General features: G+C 42.9%; 1 protein-coding gene across 14 annotated transcripts in view; it reads right to left on the reverse strand.

Annotated features, from left to right (window-relative positions):
• The window catches only part of KIAA1217 (KIAA1217 ortholog), a 531,277-nt gene that overhangs the window by 70,254 nt on the left and 436,704 nt on the right, over nucleotides 1–24,319 (reverse strand). For all 14 annotated transcript variants that reach the window (XR_007772456.1, XR_007772455.1, XM_050938988.1 and 11 more), the window contains one exon: nucleotides 1,108–1,940. Coding sequence is in view for 12 of the 14 variants with exons in the window: in XM_050938988.1 (XP_050794945.1) it covers nucleotides 1,108–1,940 (833 nt within the window). In the remaining 2 variants the exon portion in view is untranslated. The remainder of the gene's footprint in view (nucleotides 1–1,107; nucleotides 1,941–24,319) is intronic.

The raw sequence follows: 24,319 nt of genomic DNA on the forward strand, positions 1-24,319 counted from the left end.
GGCCAGCAGCAGTTGGGGCACGTAGCCGCCACTGCACCAACCCCACAGACAGGAGGAAGTGATCGAAGACAACCTGAGCAGGTCGGGTTGCTGTCAGACCAGACTCAAACCTGACTCTTGAGTTGGGTTCCATTGGGTTCCCACTGGGCTGCAAAACTCTACATAGTGGGGGCATTTAAGAGAGATGTGAGGCACTCCTTCTCCCCCAAGGCGGAGTCATTAGTTACCTTTCACAGCCTTTAGCCTTTGAGAGCCTACCATTGTCCAGCTAGCCTCCTTCAATTCCCTAAAGAGTTCTATAAAAGTTAGCAGCACAGACAATAGTCTATTCATTAGTACAACTATACTGGTATATCTTAGCCAATTGCCAATATAATCATCTTTCTGCCCTAGGGTAGGGTGTATGCCAGCAGAAGTCATCTGTGCTGGCACAGATCTTTGTACAAATCTGACCCTTAAGAAGACAGGAGAGATCACCATCAGGTGATAACTAACAGGTAGGTCATCAATTAACCATTTGTGATGCTGGAAAAAAATCAGCAGAAAGAACATTCTTGTTTCAGTTACTTCAACAGGACGGACTTGCTGATCTCAGCAATGCTCCCCAAAGAGTATATTAAAAACAAACTATTCTATTTTTATGCAAATTCATGTTTTACAACAGATCCGACAGTCAGTGATAAATTCTTCTATTTCCTCACACTGGATGAGAAAACCCCCACTCCATACAGAATAGAAATTGTAATATCAGAGTGCCATTCTGAACAGGTGTGAAATAGATTCCCTTATTAACACTAGCGGCATAACATTTGTTCTTTTAACATGATATATTTGTCTGCAAAAAATCCCAGTTAATCATTTTATTCTTTACAATGATTGAAATGTACGCTAATTAATATGATCCTGGATCACCATTAGGAGGCAACACTTTTTTGGAAGTAAATTAGTTCTTTTGGTGCATAGGCTCCTTTAAATTACTTACTGCTCTAATAGTTCCGTAAGGACCACACCCTAGTATACTGGGCTCCAGTATGTTAAATGAGGTTATGCACACAGATCAGAGCTCTCTCTCTCATTTACATACCTTACATTCTTGCTCTGTCTTACCTTGTCTCTTTGTCTTTGGGCACTGCAGCTGATCCATAGCCAAACACCTGTTTGTCAGCCACAGACTGAACTACCTCGACCATGCCAGGTGAACCCATAGCATTCCGTGCTTTTGCTTCCACAAACATAGGTGCTCCTGGTTCTTTTTTAAAGGACTGGCGACTAGGAGAAGACCTGTCCGGCTGGACGACATGAGGGGGCACGTGAATGTTATGCTGAGTATGAATATCCATCAGTCTCATGTCAGTGACTCTGTGAGGAGAGGCAGGAGGAGTTTTAGAACCAAGAGCTGGCAAATGGCTGTCAGGGTATTTTCTAGGTTTTTGTCTGTACAGTGATTGCTCCATCATTTCAGGTTGCAGAGAGGGGCTACAGTAAGTGTTTGAGGACCTCATTGTACTGCGATGATAAGCTACAATGTGATCAGGAACATCAAGAGGGTGTCCAGTATGGGGAGCAGCAACGCTCATCCTCCCCTCATGATACAGGTAGGGGTCAGCATACAGGCCTTCATTTCGAAACAGTGCAAGGTTTTTGTTGCTCAGGTCCTCATCTGGTTTCACGTCCCTTCTTTCCAAAATGGCACTCGGGCTTGGTGATATGGATCTTGATGCTGGCACACTTGAGAGCCTGTCTCTGGGAATTGTTGCATTTCCTGGGACGCCCATGGGCCTGGCCCCACCATAAGGAATTCTGGATGGAGACGGGGGCATAGAGTGGGGCACAGCTGTCATGGGTGATGAGCTTGGAATTGCATGAGAAGGATGCGTAGCAGATCCTGGCCGGGGAGTATTTGGGCCGTCTCGGGCTATGTAAGCAATTTCTCTCTGCATCTGAAATAAAGGAAAACCACATGAGACACATCTTTACTCATTAGTTTACACATCACATTAGCTGTTGCTCAGACATCAGCTACAGTGAAAAGAATTTAACTTAAATTTCTGTATTATCTATTTAAATAAAATAAACTCTTTTGAGACTGCAGCTCCTAATGAAAAGAGGATCTGCAGAAGGCAGGAAAATTGGCCCACGTTAATAGAATATTGGACAATTTTCTAAATTCATTTACTAATACAAGAAATATATTCTGAGTATTCTCACTGATTATTTGCACTACAGCAGCATGGAGATGCCTGAACCAAGATCTGGGCCTCATTTTGCTAGCTGCTGGACATGCACATAGTGACAACAGTCCTTGCCTTGAAGAGCTTATATATCTGCCTGAAATAAAAATACAGTTATGAATGATTGATTCTAAATTTTGTCAGTGGACATCAACAGTTTACTGGTGCTTTTACTTATGTATCACAAATGAAGTCTGAAGAGGTATGCAGAGCAATGCCTGCAGCCCTTACTCAAGGCAAAATAAACTCTTGTAACCAATGGGACATTTGCTTCACTGCAGGATTTGGCCTTCTGATAATATCTTGCTAAGATCATTAATTTTGTGCAGAAATCTGAAAATTATACATTGAGTGTATGTAGCATTGTTGTTGAGTGTAGGTAATTTCTGCTAGAGCTTTGTTGATATATGGAAAATGAATGTGCACAGAACAGTCTTCTGATATAAACCATGTATCACAGACTTTCTGTATCACATGGCCAAAGATACTAGAGTGACTATTCATAGACTTTGTTTAAAAATAAAAGCCACTTACAACCACTTCCAGCTAAAACTGACATAAAAAGAGCTGCAGTAATTGCCAACAGGAAGGTGGGAACAAACAGGAAAAAGAAGGGGAACACATCTTTTGAAGGATGCGTTAACTATGCCCCTAGCCAGCTAGCGAAAGACTGAAAACTTTGGAGACAATGGTATACTCATTTGCTGCAGGGAACAGAGCATCTCACTCTGCTCAGCAGTGACCTCTCCAGATGACTGAGCATTACCACTGACAGGCACAGAAGGCGATCTCATTGCTGCAAGCTTAATTAATGCCTCTTATGACGAGTCTTGAATGATAAGTAGGGGAGGATGAGGATCAGCTGGGTTCCATCAAAGATGTAGGGGACCTCATTTCCAAAGGAAAAAATCTTTACTTTGCTTTAGAATGTGTTGTCCATTCAATATGGTATGTCTACACTACACTGTGTGTGTGGGTGTCATAAACAGATAGCTAAGGGTTAATGTCTCTTACACCTGGAAAGAAGTACCTGAAACACCTGACCAGAGGACCAATCAGGAAATCAGACTTTTTCAGATCTGGGTGGAGGGAAGTTTGTGTGTGAGTCCTTTGTTCTTTGGTCTTCTGCCTGTCCCTCTTGGCTATGGGAAGGATTTTTCTATTTCCTGCTTTCTAATCTTCTGTTTCCAAGTTGTGAGTACAAAGATAGGTTTGTTTTTTTGTATTTACATGTATGTAGTTGCTGGAGTGCTTTGAATTGTATTCTTTTTGAATAGGGCTGTTTATTCATATTTCTTTTAAGCAATTGACCCTGTATTTGTCACCTTAATACAGAGAGACCATTTTATGTACTTTTTCTTTCTTTTTATATAAAGCTTTCTTTTTAAGACCTGTTGGAGTTTTTCTTTAGTGGGGAACTCCAGGGAATCGAGTCTGTGCTCACCAGGGAATTGGTGGGAGGAAGAAGTCAGGGGGAAATCTGTGTGTGTTAGATTTACTAGCCTGACTTTGCATTCCCTCTGGGTGAGGGGGGGAAGAGAGATTAGCTCTCGGTACTTCTGTTTTCCAAGGCTGGAAATGGGGAGGGTGGAATCCCTCTGTTTAGATTCATGGAGCTTGCTTCTGTGCATCTCTCCAGGAACACCTGGAGGGGGGGAAGGGAAAAGGTTTATTTTCCTTTGTTGTGAGACTCAAGGGATTTGGGTCTTGGGGTCCCCAGGAAAGGTTTTTGGGGGGACCAGAGTGCCCCAAAACACTCTAATTTTTTGGGTGGTGGCAGCTTTACCAGGTCCAAGCTGGTAACTAAGCTTGGAGGTTTTCATGCTAACCCCCATATTTTGGACGCTAAGGTCCAAATCTGGGACTAGGTTATGATATGGTGGCAGTGTTTGTGGGATAGATAGAATCCAGAAGCCAGTAGGAATATTATATTTTTCTTTTCTCTGCTAGGGGCTTTTAAGCAGAGAGAAACAGTTTGGTTTTAAAAGGAACCAGAGAGAATTTTTTTTTCTCTGCTCTCTCTTGCAGTTTCTGGCTTGCATATTAAGCAAGCAACCATTAAGTAACTATTACGGGTCTTTTGTCACACAATAGCACTCCCATTAGGAGTCAAATACCAGCACGATACACATGCAAATAAAGTGGTTTTTCTGGTTTACTTTACATTGAAAACATTAGCTAGAGGAAGAAAGGGGAAAAGGCACTGTTGCTAGGCAGACGCCAGGAGATAACAGAGCCTGCAGTTCAGACAATAAACACCAGAGGGCACCCCAACACAAGAAAACAGGAACCATGACTTCCAAGGAAAAAAGGAAGGCAGAAGAACAAATCAAAGAAGCTGAACACAGGCGACAACTGGAAAAAAGACAAAAAGAGGTGGAGCTGAAAGAAAAGGAAGAAAGCATCAAACTGGCAGCCTACAAAAGAGAACAAGCAGCCAAAGAGGCAGCCCACAAAAGAAAACTAGAAGAAGAAGAGGTGGCGTGGAAGAGGTGAACCTCTCAACCACCTGGAACGTCTGCAGCGGCGACAAATCAAGGAGCTGTGCACTAGCTTCGCCCCATTGTTCTCAGCCACCCCAGGACGGACTGAACGGGCATACCACTCCATTGACACAGGTAATGCTCACCCAATTAGAACCCCACCCTACCGGGTGTCTCCTCATGCCCAAGCTGCTATAGAACGGGAGATCCAGAACATGCTATAATGGGTATAATCCGCTCATCTACCAGTGCATGGGCATCTCCAGTGGTTCTGGTACCCAAACCAGGTGGGGAAATACGCTTTTGTGTGGACTACTGTAAGCTAAATGCGGTAACTCATCCGGACAACTATCCAATGCCACGCACCGATGAGCTATTGGAGGAGTTGGGACGTGCCCAGTTCATCTCTACAATAGACTTAACCAAGGGGTACTGGCAAGTACCGCTAGATGAACCTGCCAAGGAGAGGTCAGCATTCGTCACCCATGTGGGGTGTATGATTTAATGTCCTTCCTTTCGGCCTTCGAAATGCACCCGCCACCTTCCAGAGGCTGGTAGATGGTCTACTAGCAGGACTGGGAGAATATGCAGTTGCCTACCTCGATGATGTGGCCATTTTTTCGGACTCCTGGCCTGAACACCTACTACACCTGGAAAAGGTCTTTCAGCGCATCAGGCAGGCCGGACTAACTGTTAAGGCCAAAAAGTGTAAAATAGGCCAAAACAGAGTGACTTACCTGGGGCACCAGGTGGGTCGAGGAACCATAAACCTCCTACAGGCCAAGGTGGATGCTATCTAAAAGTGGCTTGTCCCAAGGTCAAAGAAACAGGTCCAATCCTTCTTAGGCTTGGCCGGGTACTACAGGCGATTTGTACCACACTACAGCCAAATCGCTGCCCCACTGACCGACCTGACCAAAAAGACCCAGCCAAATGCAGTTAACTGGACTGATGAGTGTCAAAAGGCCTTTACCCAACTTAAGGCGACGCTCATGTCTGACCCTGTGCTCAGGGCCCTGGACTTTAACAAGCCATTCCTAGTAACCACCGATGCATCTGAGCATGGTATAGGAGCAGTACTCATGCAGGAAGCTACGGATCACAACTTCCATCCTGTCGTGTTTCTCAGCAAGAAACTGTCTGAGAGGGAAAGTCACTGGTCAGTCAGTGAAAAGGAATACTACACCATTGTGTACGCCCTGCAAAAAGCTACGCCCATATGTTTGGGGACGGCGGTTCCAGCTACAAACTGACCATGCTGCACTAAAGTGGCTTCATACTGCCAAGGGGAACAACAAGAAACTTCTTCGTTGAAGTTTAGCCCTCCAACATTTTGATTTTCAAAGTCAGCACATCTCAGGAGCTTCTAACAAAGTAGCTGATGCACTCTCCCGTGAGAGTTTCCCAGAATCCAGTAGTTAAAAAGTGTTCTTAAAATGTAGAAGTCTGTTAGTTATATACTTAGTGGTATATGTAAAGGTGCATGTGTTGTATTAATCTGTTTATTTTAAAGTTCTAGAAGGAAATCGCCGCCAGTGAGCTTCCCCACTGTCTGCAATTTGGGGGGCGTGTCATAAACAGATAGTTAAGGGGTAATGTCTCTTACACCTGGAAAGAAGTACCTGAAACACCTGACCAGAGGACCAATCAGGAAACCAGACTTTTTCAGATCTGGGTGGAGGGAAGTTTGTGTGTAAGTCCTTTGTTCTTTGGTCTTCTGCCTGTCCATCTCGGCTATGGGAAGGATTTTTCTATTTCCTGCTTTCTAATCTTCTGTTTCCAAGTTGTGAGTACAAAGATAGGTTTGTTTTTTTGTATTTACATGTATGTAGTTGCTGGAGTGCTTTGAATTGTATTCTTTTTGAATAAGGCTGTTTATTCATATTTCTTTTAAGCAATTGACCCTGTATTTGTCACCTTAATACAGAGAGACCATTTTTATGTACTTTTTCTTTCTTTTTATATAAAGCTTTCTTTTTAAGACCTGTTGGAGTTTTTCTTTAGTGGGGAACTCCAGGGAATCGAGTCTGTGCTCACCAGGGAATTGGTGGGAGGAAGAAGTCAGGGGGAAATCTGTGTGTGTTAGATTTACTAGCCTGACTTTGCATTCCCTCTGGGTGAGGGGGGGAAGAGAGATTAGCTCTCGGTACTTCTGTTTTCCAAGGCTGGAAACGGGGAGGGTGGAATCCCTCTGTTTAGATTCACGGAGCTTGCTTCTGTGCATCTCTCCAGGAACACCTGGAGGGGGGGAAGGGAAAAGGTTTATTTTCCTTTGTTGTGAGACTCAAGGGATTTGGGTCTTGGGGTTCCCAGGGAAGGTTTTTGGGGGGACCAGAGTGCCCCAAAACACTCTAATTTTTTGGGTGGTGGCAGCTTTACCAGGTCCAAGCTGGTAACTAAGCTTGGAAGTTTTCATGCTAACCCCCATATTTTGGACGCTAAGGTCCAAATCTGGGACTAGGTTATGATAGGAGGTCAGCCTCCCAGCCCAGGTCCACAGACTTGTGCTAATGCTCTAAAAATAACTGTGTAGACACTGTGGCTTGGGCTGAACTTTGGGCTCCGAAGCCCAGGGTGGAAGAGGGGTGGGGTTGGAGAGGAGGGGAAGCTTGAGAGCCTGAGCCGCAATATCATAGCAGCAACTACACAGCTGTTTTGAGTGCATTAGCATGAGCCTCACTACCACAAGTCTGAGAACCAGGCTGGGAGGCTAGCTCCAAGATGCTGTATAGACATGTTGACATCACACTCCATCATTTACATGGGATTCCAGCAAAAAACCAAATTCATCACCAAACCAGAACGATCGCTACCTTAACTTCTGTAGAAACATTCGCCCTATGTGCTTTGTTATGCATCGTCTGTTTGAAATCCTTGTCAATTTTTACTCCGTCATATTACAATAATGTGGCTGGATTTGCAGCAATCACAATGCATGCCAGCTAGTGAAGCAAGGAGTTACATTCTCTCCCTATCCCACCCACAAGTTTTTCCATTGTTAAGGAAATTGTCATTCCTGTATATACAATACAACTGTTCCTCTCACAACTTTGAAATTACAAACGACTCTCTCTAGGACTGGAGTTCAGGGATTTGCAATACCAGGCATCAACAAGAAGCAAGGAGAGGAGATAACCTGGCAGCAGCAGCAAAAATACAGATATAAATAAAACAGAACAAAGAAGAGCATAAGGCTGGGCTGTGGAAACAATAACAAACTCCAAGCCAGACTGTTTCAGCCACAAGGAGAGACATGGACATTTATCATTTGTTCAGTGAATTAGTATAATTTGGGATTTTAAATAAAAACTGTACAATAAATTTAACATGCACAACCCCAACTGAATAAGAGATAAAATGAGATGACTGATATTTTACATACACAGCTGTCTGTCCTGTTTTGAGAGACAGGGCTGGTCTTACAGGTGGGCACCGTGGTCAGGGGGATGCTGTGGTCAAGCAGATGCTGCAAGGTAAGAGGTGAGCGCCAATGACCTGCGCTCCACTCTCCACTTGTGGGTGGCTTTATTGCTGGCGTGGTGTTCCGGTTTGGCAGAAGGGCAGGCAGGTTGGGCTGGCTCCCAGCTGGGGGAGGGGTGAAAGTTGTGGGAGGTGTTGTTTCTACTGGTGGCTTGGGAGGGTCTGCCCCAGGGGTGAGCTGCAGGAGCGCCACTGGGCCTGGGGAAGTGCCCTACGGGGGTGGGCACGGGCCAGGGCTGGCCTTGCCCCCAGGCTATACCATGTGCCAGTCTGTTCTGGGCTGTGGGGTGAGCTGCTTCTGCCAACTGTCTCCTTCTCTCACCCCAGGCTGCCTGGTGTAGCCCACCGACCAGGGTAGCTGCTCACTTGCCCCCAAATGCCTGTGGAGCAGGGGTGGAATGGGCGTGCCTGGGCTGGTGGCAACTCTCTTGTGGCCACACAATGGTGTCCACAGTTGAACGGTACTGAGGAGTGGAGGTGGCGGTGGACCTCCCTGGGCAGGTTCCCAGTAGCTCAGGGAAACAGACCTGTGCTGGGCGCAAGCTGTGCTGGGCTTCCATTTGTGCCTTACTGCACTCCCATACCTCCAGCGCTTTGCACACTTGCCAGCCCGGTGTTCTCGCTCTGGGTGCCAGAGGCTTGGGTGCTACAGCGAGCCAGCGCTGAGTGTCCTGCCTGCCCATGCCCGTTTGCAGTTGTCTCTGCTGGAGGTGCACACAGTCCACACCATAACTTAAAAGTTTCTCCAGTAAACTCATGGTGTGTGACCATACTGTGTATCTGTACTTAACCTCAAAGAAAGGGAGCCAAAATACAAATCTGCCCATGGCGCCATTATCTCTATGGCCGACCCTGTTGGGAGACAGTCACACACTGTGCTGTGTGTCTTCTGAAGCCAGATGCTATACACAGGCCTGATCCAAAGCTCACTGAAGTCAATGGAAAGACTCCTGCTAACTACAGTGGGCTTTGGATCAGGCCCTCTAAGTGTAAATCTGACATGTGGCAACGGGTGCTTGTGACTGTGAGAACAGTACTGAGACCAAAGTCTATAATCATTGTGCACAATAACAGTCTTCCAAGGTGCAGAAACATAGATGCTGGGATTCCCAGGCAGGCAGACACACGAGAAATTTGATAATATGAGGCAGAAAGGAGAAAAGTGTCCACAGGAAACTTGAGAAGCCCAGAATTAACAGTGACAGGTCTAATATCCCCTAGTCAATCCAACACTCATGGTGAATGGACACTCATTTCTCCTGAGGCAGAGGACCATTCAGCACAAAATTCCTGTTTTCTGTTTAGGTGCATTAAGACATAAATGAAAAATTCACACAGGACCTGAAATATTGTTCAAAATAGGACTGGCCAGTACCTGGCATTTGCAGTCCTTACCCTGTATCCATTTGTGCCAAGTACTGGCACATTTATTATTATTTATTCCCTATTTGTACTACAGTAGCACACAGAATTCTCCGTCAAGACTGGGGCCCACCAGACTGAGGCCCCATTGTTTTGGGCATGGCACAAACATATAGAAAGACACTGTCTCCATCCTGAAAAGAGTATAATGTAATTGAAGACATGACTCAAAAAATGGGTGCAACAATCAGAAGAAGAGAATGGCAGGGGTGGAAAGAGGAGGAGGGAGGGCATGGGTAACAATGACAGGAACACAGGGTTATGTAGATGGGACACATGCACAGCTTGATGAATTGGAGCCATAGAATTTGTGTGTGTTTGGATCTTAACTTCTGCTTTCACCTGTCCAGTTTCTTTTTCTCTTGTTGCCTCTGTTCCAAGTACCCAGATTTTTTGCCCATGAGCACTTTAGAACTGCATATAATGGTCTCTTTTTTCCTTCTTATCTCTGTTCTAACTTTTGTGAGTTTCTTCTCTCTCTTTCTTCTTTATCCATCCTCCCTCTATTCCCCTCCCCCCATACACTGCTAGTATACACTGGGCCTTATGTTCTGGCGTGAAAGGCAAATGCCTCAGGAACAAAGTAAAGAGGCCACTGAGCTGGCCCAAGCCAATATAAGTGATCTCCTGCCACAGCCAGCCTGCAGTAAGGGTGAGGGTAGGAATGCTCCTAATGTAGTCGTGATGTCCCATGCTTCACAACTGCCTACATAAGAAAAAGCCCCAAATATCAGGACTTTTTCTATAAAATCAGGACATCTGGTCACCCTAAGCCACACTATCACATATGCCATGGGGTGTGGTTTTCCTTATGATGCAGCTTTCCCTGTCCCTGGTGCTCCTCTCTCCTCCGCTGCTCTTTGTCCTGGAGCAGAAAACTCAGCCAGCCCTTAGTCTGGAAAATGCAGCATAAAGCAAGTACCATCACTTCTTCTGTACTCAAATGCCAGGGGGAAAAAAGCATTAACTTTCAGTTTCTCTAGTAAAAAAGATCTCCCCATTTTAAATAACAAGAGCGCCTCAGCAGCTGTGTTAAACAGCAGTAAAATCTGTAAAATACACAGAGGCTTAGCAGGAACGCCACGATCAGTGAATATTTTACCTCAGGAGCAAAGAAATCAGACGCGCACGGCACAGTAAAGCTCATATATATGGCTGTGTGCGTTTTGAAATTTGTTTTTCAATCTTTTACTGAATACTGAATTTTGAACTCAGTTACATACAGAATGGTAGCAAATCTGACTCATGCAGCTCCACAATCTGCCTGGCTCACACACAGTTGCATGTTATGGAATGGAAGCCATAAAAGAACCTCCTGCACAGTGCGTGTATGGGCTGTGTAGAATTGCAGTCTCTGTACTCTGTGGAGTGCAGGGCCTGGCCCATCCCTAAGTCCCCGAACCGCATGGCACCCCAGAGGAGAGGATGGAGGCCTTGTGGGCAGCAGAGGACAAGCATGCAATTCAGTAAAAGATGCAGTAGTAGGTGTGGCATGTTTCATGATGCATTTTGCCTTCCAGTGCTCCTGTTGAGGCTGCTCTGCCGTGCTGCCCCTTACGCTAAGCTGTACCTAAATGGTACTATCTAGACCACATCTTTTGTATTTTTCCCTTGCATACAAATAAGAAGGAAATGTTAAAACAAAGGTCTGATACTCTGAACTCTGTTCCTTGCTCTACTATCAACTCACTGTGTCCTTAGGCAAATCACATCACCTCTCTGTGACTTGGTTTACTCAACTGTAAACTGGATTTAATAATTAATATTTTTCAAGGGCTTTGAGATTTTTGAATGAAGATGCTATGGAAAATGCTAAGTATTATTACAAAAAATTAATATATTTATATGTAAATAATTGTTTAATGAATAGGTTCTGTAATCACTCCACTAGAAAAAATCTACTACTTTGTTAATCAAGTGAAAGATTTAATTTAAAAAAGACAAATGAATTAATTTATTCCTTCATCAGAATAAAATTAAAACCAAACTGTCCTAATTAACCTGAAAACTTAGTTTTAGTAGTTGCATTATAATACAGTTTCTATAGCTGAGTTATTGACCTTCCATTCTAGCTTTGCACTGCTGGAAGAATAAGTCAACTTTACTAAATTTTGCAAATAAATGTCAGTTTAGTTCTGCACTGGCTGAAATAATTTAATTTGAAATAAGAAACAATACCTCTGAAAATTAGACTTGGAAAATGGTTTGAAAAACACCAGTGGCCTCTAACTACAACTGAACATGTCACTAGTGCCTATAAAAAGTATTAATTTACTGGCTCCAGTGACAACCCCATATTAGAGTACCTAATCGACTGGACGTTGTAGATTGCAAAGTAGTGGTTTTTCCTCCTCTGCCCATGCTACCATTCCATGTTTCCATTCTTCTTTAATCACCAACCTTGCAGTCTGCCAATGTTAATCAGGACTTTGGATACTCCTTCCAACTCCCTTGCTCTCTGTGCTCATAAACCCTATATAGGGTGACAGCTCACTTCTAAATGCGGGTGAAGTGGTTGCATTATAGGAACCAATGGGAGCTGCTCAGCTACTCTGGAAATGTTGAGGGAGGTGTTATGGTGCATAAGCTATAATTCTCCTACTAGCAGGAGAACTTGTTTTCCTGGAAAGTGGCTGCTGATCACCTCACCTTCATACTGTGATGTACCACTGCTATAGGCAACATTCAGTCCCCATGGCCCAACACAGACCTTCTTCGGCGCTATGCATCCATATGAAAAGGGGTATGGGCACATGTACTGTCTAGCCATGAGAAGCACAGTGCACTTTTTTAATGTACTGTATGGTTGCTGCCTGCATGCTGGCTCAGGTGTTGTGTGCAGCTTAGCTGGTACACCATCTCTCCTTCCATATGGCACAGGATCAAGCACATACTTCACATTTTTCTTGATTATACCCAGTTCTTTCATGTACACCTGCACATAAGCCTAGCCTCTACAGTTATGCAAATGTTTATCTCATGGTATTTTACATGTTTGGCTCAGATGTTGCCCTTATGTATACCTGCTCACACAAGTTTAATTCACACAGTATCCTAAAAGTCTTATGGGGAAGCAAAGAATACTCATTTAACTTTGTATTGAATATAAAGCAAATCTGTAAAACTGCAAGCTAGCCACAAAACAAACTTAAGAGCAAAAATAATGGCTGACTGCTTAAACTCATCTATAATCAATGTGTACATTAACCATGGCTTCTATATACATGTGGAAAAGATTTTCAGGAAAAGATCTGAGACTGTCTGTTCTTTCAGGCACAAATTTAAAAAATATTTGTAAGTACTTTACCTCTAATCCATGTATTTGTGCCTACTGTTCTAAGACTACTATTAAAAACAATACTATTTTTTTAACTAGACAACATTGCAACTCAAAGACAAATAAAATGATCCTTGCTAAAGGTTTTTATTCTGAAATAATTAAAAGCCACTTACTTTTACTTAGAGCAATCACCTGCATGGATACAGCAAGAAGAACAACATTTGGTTCCACTTCATAAAATACAGTTCTTTTGTTTACAGCCTTGAATCTGAATCCTTGGTCTAGAATATGTCATTTTAGGCATCCAGCCTTCTTGGAAAAAGATTTTAAACCTTAAAAAGGCTCCTCATTTCCTCTGCTTGCAACAAGTATGGGCCACCTTGTTTTACAGGATCATCCAAATAGTGCCGCTTTAAGAGACTAAAGTACTTTTCCACAGGAGAAGTCAGCAATTTCTCCTCCCCTTAGAAATTAGTCACTAAATAACCTTTCTGGCATGTCACCCAGCCACAAACTGTGCATCCTATACCACTATGTAATTCAATCACTGAACAATTTCTTTAACGTGGGTGTATAAAATATAAAGAAGAGACTAACATTAAAGAATGAAGCAATACAGAGTCGTGCAAAGGAGTGAACCATAAATAAAACAGCAGGTAACCTTTATTAAGGGGAAAAGGCTTATTCTAAAAGAAAACAATATGAAATACACGTTAATTATTCAGTAAGAACTTAGTAAACTCAGCATTGCAGAAAACGTAGGAAAAACGCAGAACACATTGATTTGAGCAACTTTTAAAGTATTCAGATTGGCAGAGAAATTTAGTGGAGTGAAATGTGAAACTCTCCCTAAGATATAGCACCTGAGCAAAACAAGAGGCTGTCTACTAATTAACTAGTCACCTTAGCAGCTTTACCAAGCTGAACTTTGAGACCATCGTAAATCAATTTCATTGCTATCTCATCAGAACATTGCACAAGCAATTAAGATCACTTTTGAAAAAAGAGAATTAAAAAAAAGCAACTGTTGATTATTTATTTACGATGATTACAGGAAAACGACCTTCCCTCTGAAATATTCAAAAATGTTGTAAATACATTTTTAAAAATACAATACTCACTCAAGTTGGAGAAATGGAACTGAAATGACACAGGGAAAACACAACACAAGCACTTTACAGCATTGCAGTTATCTGCTGGGTGTTTATTTTTAAAAAATGCTGCCTGTGTCATTATAGAGGGCATTTGTGGGTTAGAGCCACAAAGAGATTTAGATGTTTAGCTGCCACTTTCGGTGCCCAAAGCCAAAATCTCAAATCCCTGCTCAACTGCCACCTAACCCTGTAGGTGCCTAAGTTTCTGGTGGTGAAATCCCCTAGCTGCCTGAATTTCTGCCATTGGGAATGTGCACAGCTGCCTAAGCCCTGATGCCAAGGCCCCTAAGACTCAATGGAATTCACAGACTAGGTGTCCCCCTGTCTATCTTGCCTGCAGACCCCAATCTGGTAGTACACTGGGTCTTGGACAAAAAAAAGCTGGAAGAGGACGAGAAGATAGTGGTGGTGCTGCCCCCTTTATAACTACAACACCCATGCAGGATGACCCAGACTCAAATCACTCCTGTGCCTAAAGTGGAGCAGGGATTTGAATCTAGGTCTCCTCTTCAAAGAATGCCCCTAATCACTGGGATATGAGGAACCTCTTTCAATCTTCCTGCTGAAGCTGTTCCACTTTGGTCATTGGAACAAGGACTAGAGCCTGTCTCTCCCACATGCCAGCTGGGTGCCCTAACCACATGGCTATAGAGTGTCTCTCACACTTGCTCTGGCCCAGTGGCTGTTAAGCATTCTACACGAAGGGGAACAGCTTCAGCAGCAAAGTGAAAGGGCCTTGCCACAGAACACCCTTTAAGCCCAGTAGTTAGGGCACTTACCTGAGAGATGAGAGAGCTGGGTTCACAGTAGGCAGAAGGAGAATTTAGAGAGGGTTCACAGCTGTGATGTCTGAGCAGGAGACACCTCCCTCCAGCCCAGACCTAGGCACCTGAACTCCCTCTCATTGGCATATATTATTAGATGGCTTAGACCTTTCCCCACTCAGCATGCTGGCTTTTGTGGATCTCACTGTTAGGTGCCTATCTCTCCCAATACCTTGCATAGGAGCCTGGGCACCGAACTCAGGGCTGTGGATTACATTAGGTGGCACAGTTCCTAAAAGAGCTGTCCATAAATGACCTCACATAGTTTTTGGTGATTTTCAAGACCCACGCACCGCTTGTAACACTTGTTAACAGTGAAACAAACACAAAATTAAGGATGCACCCATGCACCCCCTTAATATGTTACTTAATATACATACAGCCCCAAACATTAGGCCTTGCAACACTGATTACAAATCCCCTTTTCTATGGTCCTAGCCCCATAGTTTATTTTAGCTGGAGGAAAGGTATAAAGTGTTACTGATGAGAAAGGGGAAAAAGTGAGAGATGTACTAGCATTGGGAAATTTGCTGGGTTAATCTCTAACCTCCTTCCTTCAAGAGAACTAAACTCATACAATTTGAGTTGTAAATGTATGGGATTATACGACTGACATCTGCTCAATGTGCAGCGGCAGTCAAAAAAGAATGTTAGGAACCATTAGGAAAGGGATAGATAATAAGACAGAAAATATCCTAATGCCTTTATAATAATCCATTGTATGCAGGCATCTTGAATACAACATGCAGTTCTGGTGCCCCATCTCAAAACAGATATATTAGAATTGGGAAAGGTATAGAGAAGGGCAACAAAAATTATTAGAGGTACAGAAAAACTTCTGTAAGATGAAAGATTAAAAAGACTGGGACTTATCAGCTTGGAAAAGCAACGACTAAGAGGGGTATGATAGAAGTCTATAAAATCTTGACTGGTGTGGAGAAAGTGAATAAGGAAGTGTTACACTGCTCTACAGCCAAAATGTTTCTGAAATAAATGTAGTCCAACTTTACTAATTCTGGGTCACTGAGAACGAAAATGATGCTTAAAATTGTTGATTGGCTCTAGTTTTCAAGATATGCTATTGGGTCAGTATATACGACCCTTGACTTGGGAATGCCAGAGGAGAAGTGAGTTATAAAGGGAAGGGTTCTCAATTTAAACCAGAAATGACTAAAATACATCTTTGATTGGATCTATGAATAAATCTATGATTGGGTTTGGACAGTACTTGCTTTTGAGGCAAAACAATGAATGATGCAATCTGAAGCTGGTATTGCATCATACATGATATGAATTGCATCATGTTATTCCTAGAAGTCATGGATGATGCAATCATAACGAAGCTTACATCACTCTGCTGAACAAATTGCCCTATATCAGCTCTAGAAATCATACAGTGTCCTGCTCTCTTATTTGTCAGTGTTTGATTTTGCAAAGGGACACATTTCTGTTTAGCCAAAGTGAGCAGAGATGCCTCATACTTGTGTGAACAGTGCAGATAACTTCTGCTATGTTTGTGGTGAAGTGACTTTTGCATCACAAAAGCTCAGTAGAACCACTATGGTTAAGAAAGCCTATCACCTTTCTTTCGGCTGCAAAATTGGAGATCAGGACAAGAGGTGGGCCCCACACATATGCTGCAACACTTGTGCAACAAATCTTCACCAGTGGTTGAACAGGAAAAGGAAATCTATGCCTTTTGCAGTGCCAATGATTTGGAGAGAGCCAACAGATCATACCAGCCATTGTTACTTCTGCATGGTGCCTCCAGTTGGGAAAGGTGTGTCAAAGAAGAAAAAGTGGACTGTGCATTATCCAAACATTCCATCAGCTATATGCCCAGTACCCCACGGAGAAGGACTGCCGGTTCCTGATGCACCAGAATCATTCTCACTTGAGTCAGACGAGGAAGAGGAAGAGGATGAAATGTCTGGTCCTGAACCATCAATGTCACAGGACCCACATTTTCTCCCATCCTCCTCCTCTGAACTATACCTCATAACACAAGGTGAACTGAATGACCTTGTCAGGGATTTGGAACTACCCAAGAGTAAGGCAGAGCTGTTGGGCTCCAGACTACAGCAGTGGAATCTCCTGGCAGGCTATCAGGGCAAATGGAGCCCAGCAATGCTTGCAGACTATTGCTGGACAGTGACAAGAGATGCTCCATTTAATGAATACAAGAGACAAGCCAAGAAGCACCGAGTAGACACTGAATAGGACTAAACTATGGACATAATAGTTTTTTGCCTTTTGTTTCATAATAAATTTTATTTATATAACCCTTTTGCTGATTTTTAAAGTGTTACATAAACAGGACAGGTGAAATATTATCATGTAAAGCAACCATAAACACATGAAAAGACCTAGGTTTACAATTTATGATTAAAACTCTGCTATCTACAAAATATACATAGACATAAAATGTAAAAACTTAAATATCTTAGAAACAGTAGCCAATCAGTTGTTTTAATTGTCATATTTGAATTCAGCACATCAAAATACATAATAAATATCACATTTTATCTCTGAAGCAGACGACTTCTCAAAAATTGTAGACCAGTGTTATTTACTCTTTCACATAACACAAGGGGGTCACACAATGAAATTAACAGGCAGAGGCTTAAAGCAAACAAAAGGAAGTATTTCTTCACACAACACACAGTCACCCTGTGGATCTAGTTGTCAGGGGATGTTGTGAAGGTCAAAACTATAATATAGTTTAAAAAAGATTTAGATAAGTTCATGGAGGATAGGTCCACCAACGGCTATTAGCCAGGATGGGCAGGGATACAACACCATGCTCTGTATGTCCCTAGCCAAAGTCTGCAAGAAAATGGGAGTGGATGATGAGATGGATCACTCGAAGATTGCCTGTTCTGTTCATTCTCTCTGAAGCAGATGGCATTGGCCACTGTCAGAAAACATGATACTGAACTACATGGACCTTTGGTGTGACTCAGAATGACTGTTCTGATGACTCTGTGTGTGTGTGTGGGGGGGTGTCTTCCGTGATGGGATGTGATTGGAATAATACTTTTCTATTCCATTTTCCCCAAAGCACTTTACAAAAATTAATTTAGCTTCACAACACTTCAGTGAGAAAAGGCATTATTACAATTGTTTCACAAATGGGCAAACTGAGGCACAAGGTGGTCAAGTGACTTGACTAAGGTCAGTCGTAAATCTAGGAACAGAGTCCAGGATTTTGGACTCTCAGTCTCATGCACTAATCAATAGATATCATTTCTGTTTCAATAAGCAGATGGAAGAACTCTTTCACATTACAGACAGCTTTGGCATGTTGTGACACAAGCATCATTTTCTTTTTTTAAATGTACAAAACATCACCACTGGTCTTGACTAGAATTTCACAGTATTTTCACACAATATATTCATATTTTTTAAAAACAATAGCTTGATTAAATATTTGGACTAGAAATATATTAATGGAACATCATGGCATAAAAAGACCATTAAATCAATTTATTTGTATTTTGAATTTAATCAGTCTGGGTTTGTTGTTTCTTGTGTCTATAGGAAGCAAAACATTCTCTACTATTGAGGCATCTGGTTTACATCTGGCAGCTTTAGCTAGCCCATCAAGCACTCACTTTTCTTAAATAGTGATTTGGATGCTTAATTTAGTTATAACTAAAGTCAGAACTGCTGACCAACTGGACCCCAGAAACACCAAAAGTGGAAACCAGACAAATTGTTTAAACATACTGATAACACAGGTGCTTCCTAACAAGTGTAGTGTATGTTCTACAAATAGCCCTTTTAAAAAAAGTTTAACAACTCTGCTGTGAGAAATCCCATTAATATTGTTATAATATGGAGTATATGGGGGGGGGGGTCACTATCTCTTACTGTAGTTGATCTGCAATGACTTACAAACTGGTAGGATGTACATAAGAACAGCCATATTGGGTCACACCAACGGTCCACCTAGCCCGGTATCTTGTCTTCCGACAGGCACTAATGCCAGGTGCTTCAGAGGGAATAAACAGAAGGGGCAATCATTGAGTGATCCATTCCCTCTTGTCCACTCCCAGCTTCATTTTCCATAACTGGACTCTAGCATAATAGTATACCCCAGAACACCAGCTATACTCTGACTGGGTTCTTGCGCATCAGACACAATATACAATAAGCTTCAAGTATGTCTGATGCACAGGAAGGCTTTTATTACTTAAGGAACGAAGCCTCTTTTAATTTGAAAATATGTCATAGCCCAAATTTATAAATAATGCATGGACATGTCATTACCAAGACTGCAATTCAATCTCTGGGTTCTTAGAATACATACAAACCACTCAAGCATCACTCTCCATTTTAATTACTTTATCAGAGCCCCTCAAGGCTTGTCTATCTTGCCTTGCCTTATTCTGCTTTTACTTGGAAGCTATTTACTTGTTTATAATATTCCGTATGAGGTTTCTTTTTCAGCTTGACACACAGTACAAAAAAGGGCATGATCCTGAGAGGTACCGAGCACCAGGCTTCATCAGGATCAGGCACAAAATTCTGGGCTATTTATTGCTCTAAAATCCATGTTAGTGAAAGGATGAAGTCACCACTGGGCACTTAACTACACCATTCTCCCTAATTTCCTCTAAAACACTAATAACTTGATTAGTCTCATGGAGTTTTGCAAATATTTTCCCTTCCCATTAATTTCTCTTTATTTTTATTAGTTGAAAAATGTTACAGACCCAAGGGGGAAAATACCATTTATAAAGGTTGGACAAGATTTTTTTTTTTTAAATCTATTTCAATGCATATGTGTGACACGAGGATGTTATCATCTGACCATTCTGACAATTATTCCTTTTCTTTTTTTTAATATTTTTATAGCTGGAAATAGTTAAGTAGCTAGTCTCTTATAAATAACTGTCTTTTATAAATAACTGTCTTCTTGAAAAAACGCAGACAAGCTGACTTATGCACTAGACTGTTTATTACTAATTTAGGGCCTGAACCTGCACTCCAGGACAAACTTTGCCAGAGTATGGAGTCAATGGGAGTTTTGCTTGAACATGACTAACTAATACAGTCCCACAAAACCCAAAAATTTGGAACAAACTTTAAAAATAGTCTCACATTTTCTAAAGCAGCCCTCCAGCTAAACATCTATATTTATAGCCACTTAGATTTCTGTGGCATCTCCAAAAAGATCGAAAAATGGACCCATCAGAATTCTTATTTGAGTTCTGATGGCAGGTCCAGATGGACGGGGAGGTAAGAGAATAGTTGTAGCAGCATAAGGAGGCTTAGAGTTGTGACATTCACAGATGAGTTAGCGTCTGCGCTCTTAGCGTACTTTCTGACTTATATTACCTCTTAACAAGGTCTTCACAGATTCCTAAGGCACTTGCTAAAGCAGAGTATGTCCCGTGGTAAACACAGGTGCTGTAAACTTCCATCACTTAATATTCATTCCAAACGTCCCATTTCTTTTCAAAAATCACTTAACTATCAACTAGTGTGAACCAACATAAAGAGCTCTATAGTACTTGTGCTTCAGTACTGGCATAGAAGGACTCCTGTAGAAGAGATGGCTCTGACAACATTAGGCAAGCTGTGTCTGAACCCACTGAACCAGGGCTGGCTCCAGGCATCAGTCAACCAAGCACATGCTTGGGGCGGCACCTTGGGGCGGGGCAGGGCGGCGCTCAAGTTTTTTTTTTTTGGTTCAACGGGGCAGCGCTGGAGGGTTTTGTTTGTTTGTTTTTGTTTCTGCCAGGTGGTGCTCGAGGGGGCAGGGAGGTTTGGCAGTGCAGCGCTTGGGAGGGGCGGGGGCTTGGGCGGCAGGGCGCTCGGGTAGGCGGGGGCTTGGGTGACGCGATGCAGTGCTCGCGGGGGGCTTCGGCAGTGTGGAGCTCGGGGGGGCGGGGCTTCAGGCAGTTCCCTGCACTGAACCCAGGCACCTGAACACCAAGCCAGCATCATTTTTTTGCAGAATATATTTTTAAAATGTTTTAATATTGTAGATTAAATTGCGTGGTCAGCCATTTGGTGGTGGTAACATTTCAGCAGAATCAAGAATTTCACATGATTAAACATTTAAAAGAAATTAACTACAGGCAAGTCGAGGTGGGTGAATCTTGTGGGGGATGAAGATTCTGCAAGCCTCTCCAATTATTTCTGGGGTCACAAAATTAGGGTTAATATAACAAGCTGCATGAGCCAGAGACTATGGGCTCGGCTATTATTTCAAGCTGCAATCCTCCCACTCCCCTGCAATTTAAACCTCATGTTTTCTCCCAGAGGTGATTCAATACAAATAAACATGTTTTTCTAGCTAAAAGGAAGTCATTGGTACACACACTCACACACACACACATATATATATATATAAAGCTACCCCCACCCTGCCAAAAAAAGCTAATCTGGCACCGGTGGCTATGCTAAACTATACACATCTACAATTGTGCTGATTTCATTGGCATTTTTCTCTTCCCTACCTGTTACATCTCTATATATAGGGTTCTCACTCAATCTACTCTCTGCTCCATTTTCACCTTGTTTTCCATTGTCTTTTCCCTCTGCCCCAAGACTCGAACCGAGATGATATAACCAGAATGGGATACTTGCAGCTTTTCTGCCTTCCTCATTAGCTATCCCACCTCATTTTTGGAATCCCATGCTTCCTCCCTCTTTCCTAGACAAGGCCTTGATCCCATCATATTCTAGCCAGCCCTGGGAGACACAGCAAGGCAATAAGGGAAGAGGAAGGTCAGCAGCAACATGCCGGGGGCAGGGAGGGGCTCCTCTGGCTGGCATATCCTGGAGCTTAGAGGTTGCAGGAGAGGGGTGAAGAGGAAGGAGAACATAACACTTAAAGAGGTGACAATGGGACTAAATGACCTAACCTACCTATAGGAAAGAGACTAACAAGTTTAAGGCCTATGAACCCTTACCTTACAACTATAGGGAAATGTTTTAATCCATTTACCTGGGGTTGCAGTAGAAAGCACCCAATGCCTGCTGGATCCTTGGAGAACCCTCTTGGAGAATTGAACTTTTGTTGATGTGACCTAGGACTGCTAAAACTGGCATGTTTTGAAATTGCTCAATATTTTCTTGTTTTCAAGTTAAGTTTGTTTGGGTTACAGGAGCTACTGGAAAGCTCTGGAAGGCCAGTGGTGAAGAGCCTGGTAGTTTTCCATGGACTGAGAAGTGTAAAACCTAGAGCTTGGGTCTGCTTTGCTTTTTGTCTGTTTGCTCTGTGTCTGTCCTTTTCAAGTGTTTCCTTATTCTTCCGAGTCATGGGAGTAAACTGGTATCACGCCTACTACACCTCAGCCCATGGTGCTTTTGGGATTTTCTCAGCATACCACAGCCAGTCCTGGATTTGATCGCTGCCTTCTCATTTGATGCCAGCCCACTGGTTCCAGACACAGAAGCCTTGTCTACTCTGGCAGCAGCATGTAGGGAACATGCCCACACGCCACAGTGAAAAGCAGGCTGTACCCAGACTGTGCTGTGTAGCTACAAATGGCAGCGAAAATCTCGGGTGGGGGGCAGCCTTTCTCTGCTGCCTCCCCTCACCAAAGCCCTTCTCTGCTGCCAGCGCTTCACACGGCAGTGGTGAAAGGCTCTGGCAGCAGAGAGGCAGCAGAACATTATGCTGATAAAAACAGCAGTGTAGATAGAGGAGGTATTGCTTGGGCATGTAGAGAGCTATGAAAAGTATATTTCCTAAGGTTCTGGTGTGTCTTTACTCCCCACAACAGTGCCTCACCATTTACAATGCTATTTATACCCATGCAGTGCATGTACTGTACATACCACTGTTAAGTGTAGACACAACCCGAGAGAGGGAATAAATGTCCACTAGCCGGACTTTCAACCTGGCCTAAGGTCTCTGCTTGGCCAAGTAAAGAACTATACCTCTCTTCTGTAGCTGACAACCATCATCACCCTGACACCAGCAAACCAGAAAAGAAACACCTATTTTCCTGTTTCCCTTCTTCTGTCTTCTCTTTTACCCATAAAAAGTAATGAAGAGTTCTGTGGCACCTTAAAGACTAACAGATGTATTGGAGCATAAGCTGACGCATCTCCTGACGAAGTGGGTATTCCCCCATGAAAGCTTATGCTCCAATATAGCTGTTAGTCTTTAAGGTGCCACAGGACTCTTTGTTGCTTTTTACAGATCTAGACTAACACAGCTACTCCTTTGATCTTTTACCCATGTCTGCTTGTGTTGGACTTGCCAAAACTCCCAACACTGTAAATAAACTGAGAAAGTTCTGATTGTTACAATATCAGTATCATTTCCATCTTTAAGGAGAAACAACTGTTTCAGTAAATGCAATTTTTACTGCAGGGTTAGTAATTAAAGCAGGAGGGAAATGTCACATATGGTTATTGGAAAGCTAAAGCAGCAGCCATGGGGTGCAAAGTAACATTTAAATAATCTATAAACCATGATAGCAGGGAAGGAAGAGTGAAAGGAAAGCCAGTGTGGGGGTGGGAAGTAGGGGAGTGAGGCTGGGAGACTATGGAAGGAAAAGAGAAAGAAACATTTTAGGTAGTCTGTGTGAGAGACTGGAGGTGAGAGACAGAAAGAGAAAGAGAGAATCTGGGGGTAAAGAGAGTCTAACGGATGAATCAGGAAAGGGTTAACAGATTGTAAGGACAGAGGTACAAAAATAAGATTAGGCCTTGGAGACAGAAAGGGTAAGAGTCACAGGAAGAGAAGAGAACAAAGTATGAGAGAGAGAGAGATTCTGTGGGGGGGGGGGGAACAAAGTCAGAAGGTTACAATGACAAAATGGAATGCTAGAATGGAGAAACTGAAGAAGGGGAGAAGCAAGAATGCACAGAAATGTTCCTGAGAGCTAGGAAATTTTGGTTTATTGACTGCAATCACAATGAATTATATTGCACCTATCCAGCAGAAAATAATGGGAAGGTGGAAGGAGAGGAGGAGAGAAAGTGTGTCCAATTTAAATCAGTGTGTTTAACCCACTGGGGGGAAGAGAAATGCATTTTAGGCCAGTTACAGCTGGGAGTGGCGCAGATGGGCAAATGCCTCAGGCTCTTCCTGGCCTGAGAGAGTGAGGGTGTGGGGAGCAGGGACACACAAACACTCCCTGCTGCAGCTTGAGCAATGCTCTAGCCCTTCTCTGTCCCTTCATACTTCTGTAAATCAGAACAACAGTGTTGGAGTTGCACTTTCAAAGCTACAAATGGCCTCCATACTAGGTATAACGAGCTTGTCCAGTTCTATTAGTCAGCAAGCTTAAGGGGGAAAGTGACATGCTTCTCTCGCAAAACGACAGAGAACAGTGATGTTCTACAAGTTGCATTTCAGTGCAGTAGCCCAGAGACTTTACATTACTTTACATCTGGGTGCAGTGGGAATGGTTCCCAACTGGAAATGCTGAAACAGATGTTCCAACATGTGTACAAGCACTTGTGGTTATGTGAA

Source organism: Gopherus flavomarginatus, chromosome 2 (genome assembly GCF_025201925.1).
Source record: "Gopherus flavomarginatus isolate rGopFla2 chromosome 2, rGopFla2.mat.asm, whole genome shotgun sequence".
NCBI lineage: Eukaryota > Metazoa > Chordata > Testudines > Testudinidae > Gopherus > Gopherus flavomarginatus.